The following is a 14,876-nucleotide window of genomic DNA, read 5'->3' as shown; positions in this document are numbered from 1 at the left end:
TTGGTTATGCTCATAATGGTTTTGTTATGCCAAAAGTTACGGTGTCCCCAAAATGACCGGGAACACCGAAGTCATTCCCTTCTCTTTTTTCCTTTTTTTTGGTAGGGCCTCCTAAGGAAAAAAAATACACACAGTAGCTAGTGGCGTAACCAAGATTTTTGATCCGGTGAGCTGGATTAATAGACATATTTTTTATCGAAACGTATACTTATTATATCATAAGTTTTTGTTCTTCAATACGTATATTTGTATATTAAAATGATTCTAACCTAATGCAGTTAAAATTTACTGTACCAATTATATTGCTTTTTTCTTTAGTCTTTTGTGCATAATTGTTTTTTTCTTTAGTCAACTTTAACAAATTGAGAAATGAGAATGTAAAATAACCGATTTTTTATCGAATCAAATCAAAATTATTAAGATTATACGTATCTATACATGAATAATTATCAATAATATTTAAAATTAGGTATATATAAAATATAATTTTAAAACTCAGGGGCTCGGAGGCAGTCGAGAGGCCAGGGCCACCCCGAGCCCCAACATAGCTCCGCCACTGGGCAGTAGCTCGATGAACTCCAAGGCCATCGCGGTAATTGTGCTAGACATTCTCCTTTGTACTAGTAATTTACATCCGATTTTCATGGTGACCTGGGGATCCTACCTATCAGCTCTCTGCCAAGAGGGTACAAAGCGGTCGATTCGATCGTTCATCTCAGTACGAGCGGCTCGGATCAAATCTAAGTATATATAAATTAAATACAAATTTGAAAGGTCCATTATTCAATTAAAATTTAAGTCATTATCAATTGTCAAAATCAGCGACAGGCCATTCTAGGCTCTGCATGACAGCATCACCATTCTTTATATCTATTGGTAGTAGAGCAAGACTATAGTACTGAAGATTTTGTAGGTGCATAAAAAAAACACAAAAAAACGGCTGATGTGTTAGGGACACGTGAGCTGCTTACTGTGGTATCGAGCGCATCTTATTACAGCTCTAAAAACGGAGAAACCCTACGTCCTCACTTCGCAAACCCTAATCCACGTTACCTTCCCGCCTCAGTCTTCCTTCTACAATCGATCTTGCTTTCTAGGGCACTCATTTTGCTGAAAAATGGTGAGATTCAAATCTAGTTTTCTCATCAATCACGCCTCTATCTCTCTCTGTTGTATGCATAGATCTGTATGCGTATAGTTGGTGCATAAATATGTTGTTGTTTTTTCGGTTGGCTGTAGCCGTTCAAGAGATACGTGGAGATCGGAAGGGTCGCTCTCGTCAACTACGGGAAGGACTACGGACAGCTCGTCGTCATTGTCGACGTCATCGATCAAAACAGGGTACGTTAACCTGTGTGCCTCTCTTTTTACCCAGCCCTGTCTATGTCTGAAATGTGTTTTTTTTCCCTCTTACTTTCGAATTGGCGTCGATTAATGAACAGAGAAGATTACAAAAGAACACCTGAAGTTTTTGTCGTTTTCGCTCCATCTTGGTCGGTAATACTTGGATGGGATGTTTAATCTAGACTATTTACGTATGCAGTTTTGGATGAATCAGAACACAGAGCTTAATTTTTAGTTACATACGGGGTTAATTATACGCGACCACAATCGTAACACAATTTTCTATTCATTCGACGCTGAATGGGTTATGGAATGAATGCATTGTTTTATGCAGCCGAGCCGAGCTTTGAATAGTTCGAGCTTGGTTCGTTCAAAATAGCCCAGGTCGAGCTCAGATAGTCGAGCTCAGATAATCGAGCTAGAGCTCAGCTCATTTATTATCGAGGTGTTTGAGCTATATTCGTTTACTAATTAAATAAGCTTCTATAAATGAGCCGAGCCTCTACAAATGAGCCGAGTTTTATAAACGAGTTGAGTTACAAGTAACTCAGGTCGATTACTAAACGAGCTTAAAACTTGACCTCGAGCTCGACTTGTTTACTAACGAGCTGATCACATAAGAGCCGAGCTACAAGTTGCTTGCGATCAGCTCGGTTCGTTTGCAACCCTAATCGTGTACCATGAATATGGAGTTCAGATTTTTGAGAGGTGCAAAGTTTTGGCTCGTCATGTTCCCTTGTTCAACATTTGTCGATAAGTATCTCGGAATATATTTGATTGTTCAAGAAAGGTGTTTACTCCCTTTTAGATATAGAACACACTGGATTTGGCCATCTTACATCGGATTTTTGCTCACTTGCAGGCTCTTGTTGATGCCCCTGATATGGTGCGGACACAAATGAATTTCAAGAGGCTTTCACTCACTGATATCAAGATTGACATCAACAGGGTTCCAAAGAAGAAGACTCTAATTGCCGCCATGGAGGCTGCTGGTAAGTACTTAGTGGGCTTCTACATATTCCCGTTGTGGTCATTAAACTCCTGAACATTCATGGCAGATGTCAAGAACAAGTGGGAGAACAGCTCTTGGGGCAGGAAGCTTATTGTGCGAAAGAGAAGGGCTGCTCTTAATGATTTTGATAGGTTCAAGCTTATGCTAGCAAAAATCAAGGTTTACCGTGCTTCCGTTACTGTTTTTTCTTTTGTTTCTCTTCTTAGTTGATTTGTCGTTAATGATAAACTATTTATGTTTAGATGGTGACTTCTTGGTTTTTGTTATAGCAAGTTGACAGTCGGTTCTATTAGGGGTGCCCCATAGCTTGACTTTATCGGGCAAGGGTTCTGTCCAGTTTACTATGGACCAGTTTGGTTCATTTTTTGGACTTTTTTGGGCCCACAACAATGATCGAAACCGTTTACTTTTTAGATCTCGTTGAGAATATTGACCATGCCAAAAATCACGTTGATTGGATATCGTTTGATATGATTTCTAAGTGCATTAAGTTTGTAAGAAAAAAAATGTGCAACACTGGATTGCAACCCATTTGACACAATTATCTAAAGATAAATGCATTTCGAAATCATATCAAAAAATATCCGATTAACTTGATTTTTGATGTGATCAATGTTCTCGACAAGATCTAAAAAGTGAACGATTCCAATCGTTGTTGTGAGCCCGGAAAGATCCCACAAATGGACCAAACTGGTCCATAGTAAACTGGACAGGACCTTGCCCCGACTTTATCCCACATTGAACTGTCAGATGTTTATACAACCTGCCTAATAGGATTACAGATGCAATGAAAGACTTGACTCCAGAATCTTTTGTGCCATTGTTTTTTTTTTATGCATAGACTTCGATTGGTTTGAATTCTAGACTTGTCTAACCTTTTTCAGTTTATTGGACAGAGTAAAGAACTTTCTGTAAAATTGGATTTTATTTCGTAAGCTGTTGGAATCAAGCGCATTTGGTTTGGAAGAATTTGATTTGATTGTGTAAGTGTAACTTTGCAGAGAGCTGGAGTTGTGAGGCAGGAACTTGCAAAGCTTAAGAAGCAGAGCACAGCCTAGTATCTTTCTGACCTGGAGTACTTTGCGAGTTGTGTTGGTACCTGCATTTTGCATCAGTTGTCCATCAACTTACGAATTAATCAAAGGAAGAGAGAAAGCCTGCAGTACTTTTTGATTTTGTTACGGTTGTCGGACTCCATTTGAAGCTATTATTGTTATTCAGTTTTCGGTGTTTTGAATATTCTCACTCCTTTTGAATCAAGTATTTTGAGTCCTCTATTGCTTGATGGTTTTTTGGTTGAACCTTGGATCGGCATTGCTGAACGTATGTTTACACATTGATGCTGATGTGGTTTAAGTATATCTAATTGCGGCTGCTTGGAATGGCATCGTTGCATTCGATTACTAAGTTGTTTTAGTAAGGAGGAAAACAGGTGCCAAAGAGCCAAGAAACCTGACCTTTGCAATAGCACCTACAGAACAAGAACAAGAGAAGAGAAAAACAAATCGGTCCATTTAACCCAAGGTGCTGATTTCAGGGGGAACTTATGGGCTGGTCCTGTATCCAGTACTTGTTTTCCAGAAAGAACAAATTAAGAATTTGCACGTATGGGCCATGTTTTTTTTTTTTTTTATCCGCCGTATAGGCCATGTTTGATGGGGCATTGCAGACAGGGTTTGGATATGAAACTGTGGACCGGTTTATTCAGAGTTCGGTTGCAGTTTTCGAGGGCCGGACTGTTTGGCGTCCAACTATGGAGTAATGGAGATGCAAATAATATAGATGTCTGTTTTTCCTAAATTTTTGTCGAAAGTGTTCACATTTACATAATGGATCCTTCTACACTTAGTTAAGTGTTTAACTAGGTAATGAACTCATTAGAAGTTTATTGGCCAAGCTAAAATAAAGTTTAACTAAAAATATCTACATCCATTTTAAAATCTCAATGGCTACTTTTGAAGATTTTATTCAAATTGAAATTAATACTGTCATTTTGATGGAAGTGGTCCACCATTGGATGATTATAAGATTGGCCAAAATTGGGTAGCACTTTATCATTTGGCAGAACTAGCTAGCTTACACACTAACACATCCAATGGAAGATAAAACAAAAAAGAGCTATCACTAGTTAAATAGTTAACATGGTGCACTAAGAGCTGATTTGGCTTAATAATCTTGAAGGATTATTTATTGTCCATATTCAAAAAAAAAACTGTCTTTATTAATTTTGCGTCTACTATTTTTTTTAAAATTATTTGTTTATTTCGATAAGAGGTGTGAAAATCTCATGTGATATGAAGAATTGTGCAAATCTGAAACTTCATTTCTCACATGATGGTCAACAAAATAATCTGAAATTAACCTCATTTCTCATGATGAAGAATTGTGAAAATCTCAATAAAAGGAAAAGGGTGTAATCCAACAACAACAAAGGAAAAAAGTTCCAATAACAAGACAGTATACAAAGGATGATGAAACCTATTACAGTCCTAGAAAACAAAGCGCAAAAGTTTGTACAGGTAATTTTCCCAACGAATAACCCTAATTTTCTCCCAGCTCATTTCGTATGAACTAGTACGATGAAGTTTTCGTATTGTTTAGAAATACTTTAATGTAAAGTTGGAATAATTTAGAAATACTTTAATGTAAAGTTGGAATAACCACAAGGGATTGGCCTAGTAGTCAAGACCTGAGACCAAGGACTTTACTCTCTCCTAAGATTTTAGGTCTTATGTTGCCAATTCATTTAATATATTGGGCTTCCCGTAAGTAGAGCGATGGGATTGGACTCTCAGAATTAAATCGGTCATGAGATACGTGTAAGATGGCCCGGACACTTGACTTATCAAGAAAAGATATGAAAGTTGACATGCATGATCCATTTCATCTCGTGTATTACTATCATCCGTTGCTACAGTGATATACTTGTCCTCCAAGACAAACGAAGCTTATTTTGTTCAACTCCACTGGCTTAGTGGCTTCTACAATAAAGATCAAACGATCGATACTCGTCAACGCATGCAAAACCTTTGAGACGTAAGCCTCTCCCTCAAGTTGATTGGAATGCAACGTTACGTTTGCCAACTCCACATTTCAGACTAATTAATTCCGACACATCCACCCCCTAATTTGTGTATCAAGTTCTAGTTCTGGGCTGAGGCTCCGTTTGTTTTCCAGTAAAATGTTTTATCTATTTTTCGTTGTTTGGTTGTGTAAAAAATTAGGAAAACATTTTATATGTAAAACATTTTTCATCAACTAGATGGAAATGACTTACCCTTAAATCTTCCGTAAGTTATTTTTTGAATTGAACCCGCTGCCTTCTACTGCAATTCTCACTACTCAGTTTTCTCGATCGTCAGTCCTGACCTACCTTCAATTCCAATATTCTCAAATATCTTCACCGTTTAAGCCCCCTTCTCTCTACATTATTTTGTTGATTTCTGAAAATAATTTTAAGTGACAACCAAATACCGAAAAATAAAAGTTTAAAGCTTATTTTCTGAAAAAACATTTTACATCGAAACAAACGGAGCCCGAAGGTCTTTCATTTTCCCTTCTTCCCGATGCTAGGAACATTTTTTTATTGGAAAGGCGAGCAAAGTACTGCGGCTCCGTTCCGGAACCAAAAAAGAGCCCTTATTTTTTAAGAAGACAATTTCAGCTAAAAAATTATGGGCTTAGAAATCTAAAAATATGCAATATGGATTTTGTTTGGAAGATCTCGATGAGATCTTTTATACGATGCAAAAAAAATTAAAAAATTATTTTTCATTTACTTTATTTTTTAGTTTGAAAATGTAAAATAAGCTGCTTATTTTTTAAGAAAGTTTTTGGAACGGGGCCTGCCTAGTTATATATATTGCAACACCGACTAAAAGTCGATCAATGAAATACAACGATGCGAAATGGTGGCTATGGCAGTGTATGGTGATTCTCGGCCTTGTGGCGGGGACGTTTCTGGTGTCTGATGGTGTTGGGTCGCCTGCAGGTTTGAGGCTGTCCACGTCTTGGTGGCGGCGGTTGTCTGATGTTGTTAATTTGCTCTTGGTTTAGGGTTTCTTGGGTTGGGCTTCGTCCAATTTAGGTATGGGCTTTGCTTATTTAGACTTTTCAGGCTTGACCTATTGGGTGTTTGGGTTTTGTTCTATTTTGTGTTTTTATCCAACAGTTAGTTGGAGGGAAAGTTTACAATACACACCTCTTAAAAGGGTGTACTATATGCACATATTTTATGGTTCATTCATAACATTTTAGTGTGTTTCGTAACTTTTGTTCTAGAATTCATAACCTTTTAACAATACGATTCGTAACATTTTCATTATGATTCAAAACATTTTGGTGTATCTCGTAACCTTTATACGATTCGTAACTTTTTAGCAATACGATTCGTAACATTTTTTCTATAATTCATAACATTTTGGGGAGTGCATACGATACACACCCAAATAAGGGGTGTGTATTGTAGTCTTTCTCTTGGTTGGATTCTCCTCCTCTGTCCCCCAACTTGATGTACCCGTTGTTAAATTTTCTTCATAATAATTTTTTTGATCGGCAACAAAATTTATCAAGTATCGAATTTTATATACATGCACTACCTTGTACACTGTCGATAGATCATCACCGGTCTCTTTCTTGATATCATCTTGGCTTTATATATTAATTCCACAACCGTTTCAACAAAAGAGAAGGTGGTGAAGAAGAAGAAGACTCAAAACACCAATTTTTCATTAAGACTTTCTACTTGTTTCTTACATGAGCAAACCCGGCCAGACACAAACACACAAGAAAAACCAAAAGGAAAACAACACAAGAAACCCTTGCCATGAGCAGACACAAACAACACGAAGTACTCAACAACAAACACAAAGAGAAAATGAACGGATCGGATCAACGCACGAAAACCCTAAACGGGCGCCCACATAATAATACTAGCTAAGCTAACAAGCTGGTTTGCCCATGCCCCCATAACTCACTTCTTGAAATTCTTCCCAGCATTGCCAACACCGGGTCCGATCCCCCTGTTGTTGTTGTTGTTCCCGGGCTGCTGACGAAACCCCCCGGGCCTGTTCCGGCCAATGGCCAGAGTGAGCTCGAGGCTCAGAGGTGGAGGCGGCGGAGGTGGCCCCGGGGGTGCCAGCCTGAGCTCCAGGGGGTCGTTGAAAAGATTCAACGCCCTCACAGGCGGAGCCGCAGAAGAAGGTCCCGCTCCTCCTCTCTGATCATCATGAGGTGCATTAAACTGGTAGCACTGGCCCTTGCCCTTCTGCTCCTTGATCATTCTCTCTCTTGCCAAGCACGCCTCGATGTGATTCAAGAACTCGGCATGATAGTGAAACAATCTTCGACATCTCGCGCACGAAACGCATGTGGGCCTCGGAGGCCCTAGAATGATCTCGAAGTCCTCATCCGAGGTAGAGTCATACCCTTCCATAACATCTCTCATGACAGTGTCATCAGATGAAGAAGACCCACCTCCTCCATTCATTTTTTCAGAGAGAGAGAGAGAGATTTTTCTCTAACTTTCCTTCAAGTACTGTGCGAGTTTTGTGAAGAGGAGCACGACCCTTTTTATAGGAGAGGGTGGTGGTGGAAGGGCATTTTAGGGTTTTCGTAGTGATGGGTTGTGTAAGAGATGGCTGGCTAAGGTTGGAGTTTTGCTTACTCTCTCATGGTGGGGTTGGTGGCGTTGTATGCAATAAATGGGATTTTGGAGAAGTTAATGAGGGGGGCAGTAAGTGCTAACAACAAAGTTGAAAATCCGAAGGGGAAAGTTTTTGGCAAATTGGGGAGGAAAAAGTAATGATGAGGAGATAGAATCGATATGATTTAAAAGGAGGGAAATTCAACTAGGAAATGTTTTTTCTATTTTCGTGCATTTGAATTTTTTTTCAAGAACAAACCAAGTTTTTACTGTTTCCATGTTTTCTGACATAAAAAGACAAGCTAAGCTCTCAATAGCGCCGTCATTTTTTCCTAACTACTTCTAGTGTCGTTTCCTTTTCTTTCTTTTTTTTATCTATAGTAGATCGTGTAAATTGACCACGTGCATGGCCATAAGCTCCGGAGATTTTGACACAGTATCCGACATGCCCATATATGTACACTTTAGGTCGTTAACTTATCTATATCCGTCCAATTGAACTACACGACAATCTAATTTAATTTTACACCAATGCATCTTGTAAAGAGACAAGCTAAGCGCTTAATAGAGCCGTCATTTTCCCTTAACCTCTAGTGTCGTTTTCTTTTGGTGTCATATCTATAATCGATCACGTAAATTGACCACGTGCATGGACATTATTAGTTCCAGAGATTTCAACACAGTATCCAACATGTTGCAAGCTACATACACTTTCGAGCACCAGCATATCTATCTCCGTCCAATTGAACTACACGACAATTTAATCTAATTTGCCAAATATATCTCATAAATAGATCAGGTTTGTCGCCGTAAATTGTTTTACATGCATTTACATCTTATCCGACATAAAGAGACAAGCTAAGCGCTTAATAGCGCCGTCATTTTTCCTTAACCCTAGTGTCGTTTCCTTTTGGTGTCATATCTACAATCGATCATGTAAATTGTCCACGTGCATAGCCATTACTTCCGGAGATTTTTGACACAGTATTTGACATGTTACAAGCGAAGTTCAATTTAGAGCACCAACATATATATATATATATATCCGTCCAATCAAACTGCACGACAATTTAATTTAATTTTACACTAACCTATACATATCTCGTAAATAGATATCAAGTTTGTCAGCGTCAATTGTTTTGACATTTGCTAGTACATCTTATGCGACATAGTGAGACAAGTAGGCTTAATAGCGCCGCCATTTTTCCTTAATCGTTAACGTAACATTACAGTCGAACCAAATTAAGAAACAGTTCAAGTTCGAGTTACACAAGTTCTATTTTTCATCAATTCGTGTTTCTCCATCAATAATATTTTCTTCATTTACAATTAATACGTACTACATAAACAACACACTTTTTTTGTGCTCTGTATGAAAAAGAAAAGAAAAAAGTGAGGGGTATTGACAAAAAATGTGACTATCAATTTATTACCTAATATATTGTCGCCAGTGGAGCTTAATTAATTACGATAGAATCAAGTCAAGGACTCTGATAATCAATTTCAAATCCTACAAATCTTTGAAGGTTGCTATGAATTAATTCACATGCTAAACTAATTTGCTAGGGTAATTAATTTAATGACCTCACTCCATCAGAGGGCAGCAATGAGCTCGTTTGCTAAACGAGCCAAACTTGAGCTCGAGTTTAGTCATTTATTACTAAACAAGCTTCTTTAATCGAGTTCAGCCTCCCTTAACGAGCCAAACTTTTGTTGAACGATCCGAGCTCGCGAGTTGCTCGATTTATTTACGGCCCTAACTCCATGCACTAATCGCCATTATATATGATTAAACAGAATCGCCATTATTTATGATTAAACAGAACAGGGAATCTTTTTGACTTCGCCTGTGAGGATGAACAAAAATTAGGAAATTCAAATTGGAAGCCTTTCTCCCCCTTTCTGTTTGACAACTTTTTTTGATTTTTAAATCCTCTCTGAAATCTGTCTCTCTCTCAAAATTACTTCTACAAACTAAATAAATTTATTGGCTATGAGCAATGTTTTCAAATTGGAATACGTATTGTGTATCATTTTTTCACTTGTATATTTGTATTGAGATACGTATCGTATATATTAAGATACGTTTGTTGGAAGAGTAGGAGTTTCTATTGTGTAGTTGGACAATATTTCTGGACAACATTTTTTGGAGATGGAGAATACTAAAGACAAGAGTGGAGAAAGAGAGTATTTGTATTGCACTTAAACTCAAACTTTTTTTTGGCTTGGTACAACATGGTTAGAACTCATCCCTATTTGTACTACTCTATGGAAAACTCTAGTATAAAGATATTTTCATACAAGATAAATTTTGAAGTAATTCTAGAATTACACATAAAACTAATTCTCACAAAAAAAATCTAGATATTTCACAAGGATATTCTAGAGTTTTTAGATCTAGATATTTTAAAGTTTCTAAAAACTAGATATTTATATCTTTTCGATAATATTTATCATATTTGAGTTTTGTCAATTGGAGCTTTGTCAAAGTACTAAATTTATTTTATGTTTCAACAACGTTAATCATAATTAAAATATAATTAAGAAGTAGATACATCTAATAACACTAACAAATTATGTTTATATTTAAAAAAAATTAAGATGCCAAAATTTCAAGTCTCTCAACTGGAGCCTATTACATTAAGGCTTTATGTTCCATTTGTTAGGAAAAGAAAGTAAGATAAAATACAATCGAAGTATGGTTCTTTCTTTTATACAAGACCTACATTGAGGTTGAATTTCTATCAAAGGGTTTGAAAGATGCCATAATTAGATCAACCGGCTTAGATTAATGCATTTGAAGTTCCGCTTCTTAAAATAAAGTCCACTTTTTCCGAATATATAAGTAATCGTAGGATACGTACAAAATTAGGATATACATATAAATCGTAGGATACGCGGTCATATCGTAAGATTTTTATACAAAAATGATACATAATGGAATACATATCTTTCTCCAAAAGAAATGATACAAATCGTAAGATACGTATCGTCTATCGTAAGTTTTTAATAACTATGGTTATGAGAATTTGGGTTGACCATGATAAAAGAAACCCTTTAAGTTTTGGCCTATGACCGTGGAATCAAATTAAACGACGGTTAAAGCCAACAAATTTACTACTATCATTCGATATATCATGTCAACTCTCGGAATGGGAGATGCTGTCAAGCGTGGGTGCTTGGCAGGGGTGCCGAACATCTCATCTGGCCGTTCATATCGACAATCAATGGCTCAGATCTTTGTCGAGCAATCGACAGTTCAGATTTGTATGCGCTCAGATTCAATCCAAATCATTCGTGCCGAGATGAACAGTTGGATCGGCCCTTGGCACCGCTCAGCAGGGCGGGTACTGTCTCGTTTGTCGCTGCCAGTGTTGTTAACATTAATTTCCATAACGATATGTAACATAAAAGAGACAAGTACGCTTAACAGCGCCACCATTTCTTGTTAACTTTTTGGTGGTATTGAGTCACACTGAGACTGTTCGGATATTTATTAGGGATGAGAGATTAAATGCTCGAGGTATCAATTGGCGAATAAAATTGGTTCTCGCACGAAGAAATATTGTTGATTGATCGGCGCAATCCTTTTGACTCCGTGTCTCTGAGCATCGATCTTGATGCCATGCTGATGCCAGGAAGGACAGATCATATGATACGTTTTTTTTTAGTGCAAATTCAGCAAAATAAAAATAAAAATTTATGTTGTTGTATCCATTTTTTTGTTGTTGATATTTTGATATTTGGATCAGCTTACGCACATCTCGACTGATTTTCAAGTCCTCAAGTTAACAATCGGGCAAATCTAGTCTAATATGGTTCCAAAGGTTTCCGCTCAACAAATGTTTGAGCATAATTGGCGTTGTTTTTGGATAGAATTGATGACTATCTCACCGTACGAGTAAGCATTAACTGTCAAAATTGCCTCACTAACAGATTGACAAGTAAGTCTCTCTAAGGTCCATTTTAAGACCTTTTTCTGTCCACTGAGCAAAGGTCCACACGCAATAGACCTCGAGATAGAGATTTGTTGGAAAAAACTTCGTACCTTGGGGACTAGGTTGCGAAAATAAGTGCCATCTCTTAGACCTAAGTAAGAATAATTTAAGGGTAATGATTCATTGAGTAGAATTTTCTCTAAAACCCTCCAGCTACTAGAATGTGAAACAACCCCTAGAGTTGGTATGCTGGCAATTAAGAGGTCTAGGCTTACTTACGAGATCGTTGATTTAACTTGTACCGCTGGCAAGAAAGCAAGAAACTGTTGGGACTACTCGAGATTTACCTGGTTTGAACTTGTCAAAAATAGTCTAGATGTCTTGAATGTTAATTCGGACGCTCAATTAATTCGAAACATCCTATTGTCTTATATTCTCGTAGGAGAACTTTCAAGTAGTACGCTAGAGTAATTGTAAGATCAAAATATGAGAAGAAAGGACCTAAATGCATCGTTGAAACTCTCATTATATTGAACGTCCTTGATACATACTAGTACTATAATTTATACGTCCAAAGACAACGGGATTAAAGTTTCGCTTTATTTTCTTAAAAATAGGAATCAATCAAAAATCTCCTAACACTAACCCGCTACCTTATGATCGAAGGACGTCTGCTGTGATTTGTAAAATGTCTTACGTACAATCCTACAACTATGAAGTCTTACAATAGGATTGCAAATGAAATGTAGACGTAGGTCATCAAGGCCTGATACTTGGTTTGCTCTTTGTTAGGGGCTCGGGTTTAAAACCTCTCATGTGGTTTCAACTTCGTTGGGGTTAGTCGATCTATTTCATGGTTTGCTCCGATTTTAATTGGGATTGGTTTCCGAATTAGTCATGGTACGCGTATGCAGATCGGAACACTTCAGTTATAAGAAAACTAGGATTTGTCAGTGCCTGAAGGCACGGCGCAACGACGCATTTTGAACACAACTAAAATGAATTATGAAACCATTGATCACCCCCGCCAACGAAAATGATTTATACGGGAATATTATTATTTTTTAAATTAGGTTCAAACAGAGTTCTTTTAGTGCATGCTCGTACCCAAAGATGCGGATCAAACAATCAGCGCACATGCAAATCAACATTGTAATCGTGAACAAAGTATCAACCTGTTCATATAACACCGAGGGATCGTTCAAAATTTCAAAATAGCGCGCGCACACACACACAGGGTGTTCGGTCTCAAAGAAAATCACAGGTGGGCGTCGACTTTGGAAGCGGAGAGCTAGAAGAAGATGTGTGTGTGTGTGAAAGAGAGAGTAAGTAGAGGAGGAGGAGGAGGGATTAAGATATAAATTTTGAACGTGAGATCTAATTAATGATAATTGTGTAATTATTATTGTTTGAGAGAGAGAGAGAAGGAGAGCCATATGATTTATGTAGTAAATCAATGATTAAGATTTATAGAGAGATAAGATTCAAAAATCGTTCTCCCTTGTTACATAAATTGAAAAGTAGACTATGTAAATCAAGAGATGTCACAATCGCTAATGGAAGCTTTTGAGCAAGAAAAGTTGTACTAGTAAACAGTAGTTTAACTAGATATTCTTTTGCTTCATGTGCCACACGAGCTGACCCAATTAGGCTGACCCCTGACCGGCTATCCACCCAACTCCGGGCCCACCATCACCACTTTGGCCTTGGGGTGTCACTCTCAAATCGTTGGGAGGGGGTTAGAAAAAGAGAAGGTTTCTTCACCCAATGTGAATTTACATTTTTAAAAAGTATATAATCGGAGGCATTTAACCGCATGTTGTATGGTTTGAATTTCCTTTTTTGCTAGTGGAATCTGTTCAAATTAACATCTTCAGAAAAATAAAAAATAAAAAACTTTCATGGTATTTAGGCTTAACCTTAGTCATAAAACCCTTTCGAAATGTATTGTGTTCATACTTTCAATCCTCGTTCTCGCAGATTTTAGTACTGGTTTGGAGTGTGCTTCGACTTTCAAAAGCATTTTCACATTCGCTCTCACGCTCCTGTACACAAATTATATATATGTGACTTAGGTCTTGAAAATGAAAATCTCCCATCAAATTTGCTTTGTTAGTCGGGCGATTTTGAGAGCAAGGAGTTTTGCCATGACTCAGAGTCCAGTTTTACTATCGGTACCAATAGTAGGGTTCTTTAAACCCAGTCAAACCCGATAAATGTGCAGCCCAAGAGTGGAAGGAGTGGGCTCAAAAACCCCACAATTAAGGCGGGCCATCCAGCCACTAGGCCCAGTGTTCTTCTTGTAAATTTTTTGTATGGCCAAACTGGGCTTAAAAGGGGCGAGGAAGGGCCCGCAGGGTTTAGTTTTTTGGGCCCAAATTGCTGTCCCGAAACAGCGCCCCCGTCTCAGAGAAGTCCTACGGGGTGAGTTTAGATTAAAAAGTTAACTAGTAACTTATTTACTTTGTTCTTATTCAAAAGAAATTTGCATTTGTTTGTTTTGAGTCAATTTTTTTTTGACTTATTGATTCATCTTGATGAAAGAAATCGAAAAAATAAAAAAAATTTGATCAAAACTCATAATTTTTTAAATAAAAATAAAAATAAGTCGATAAGACGATTATTTTTACTTATTTTTATCTTTTTGAAAAAATTATAAATTTCGATAAAAAGATTTACTCTTCCGATTTCACTCGTCGAGACGAATCAATAAGTCACAAAAGTTTTAACGCAAAACTAACAAATGCAAAAAAAAAAAAAAAAAAATTGAATAAAGACAAATTTTTTTGTTGGAAGTAAGGGTAAGAGTATCTACACTCCTTACTCAATTTTTTACCCAAAGTTAGAATAAAAATTTGAGTTAAAACTTAATTTGGTATGAAGCAATCCAATAGACAAATACAAAACTTAAGTAATGGTTTAGTTGGAAATTTCAAGA

At 37.2% G+C, this 14,876-nt stretch overlaps 1 protein-coding gene across 1 annotated transcript; it reads left to right on the top strand.

Annotated features, from left to right (window-relative positions):
* Positions 1–897: 897 nt before the first annotated feature.
* Positions 898–3,633, top strand: LOC131313083 (large ribosomal subunit protein eL14z). Its single transcript, XM_058341174.1, has 5 exons — positions 898–1,120; positions 1,240–1,341; positions 2,207–2,336; positions 2,403–2,515; positions 3,358–3,633. Exons 1-5 carry the CDS (start codon positions 1,118–1,120, stop codon positions 3,412–3,414), a joined length of 405 nt encoding a protein of 134 aa, XP_058197157.1. The 5' UTR covers positions 898–1,117; the 3' UTR covers positions 3,415–3,633.
* Positions 3,634–14,876: the final 11,243 nt, after the last annotated feature.

This window comes from Rhododendron vialii, chromosome 13a (genome assembly GCF_030253575.1).
Source record: "Rhododendron vialii isolate Sample 1 chromosome 13a, ASM3025357v1".
Classification (NCBI taxonomy): Eukaryota; Viridiplantae; Streptophyta; class Magnoliopsida; order Ericales; family Ericaceae; genus Rhododendron; species Rhododendron vialii.
This window is presented reverse-complemented; position numbering and strand designations above follow the sequence as displayed.

Coding starts and splice junctions, on each gene's coding strand:
- LOC131313083 (XM_058341174.1), top strand. Junction 1,342..2,206: donor ACGTCATCGATCAAAACAGG/GTACGTTAACCT, acceptor GCTCACTTGCAG/GCTCTTGTTGATGCCCCTGA. Junction 2,337..2,402: donor TGCCGCCATGGAGGCTGCTG/GTAAGTACTTAG, acceptor CATTCATGGCAG/ATGTCAAGAACAAGTGGGAG.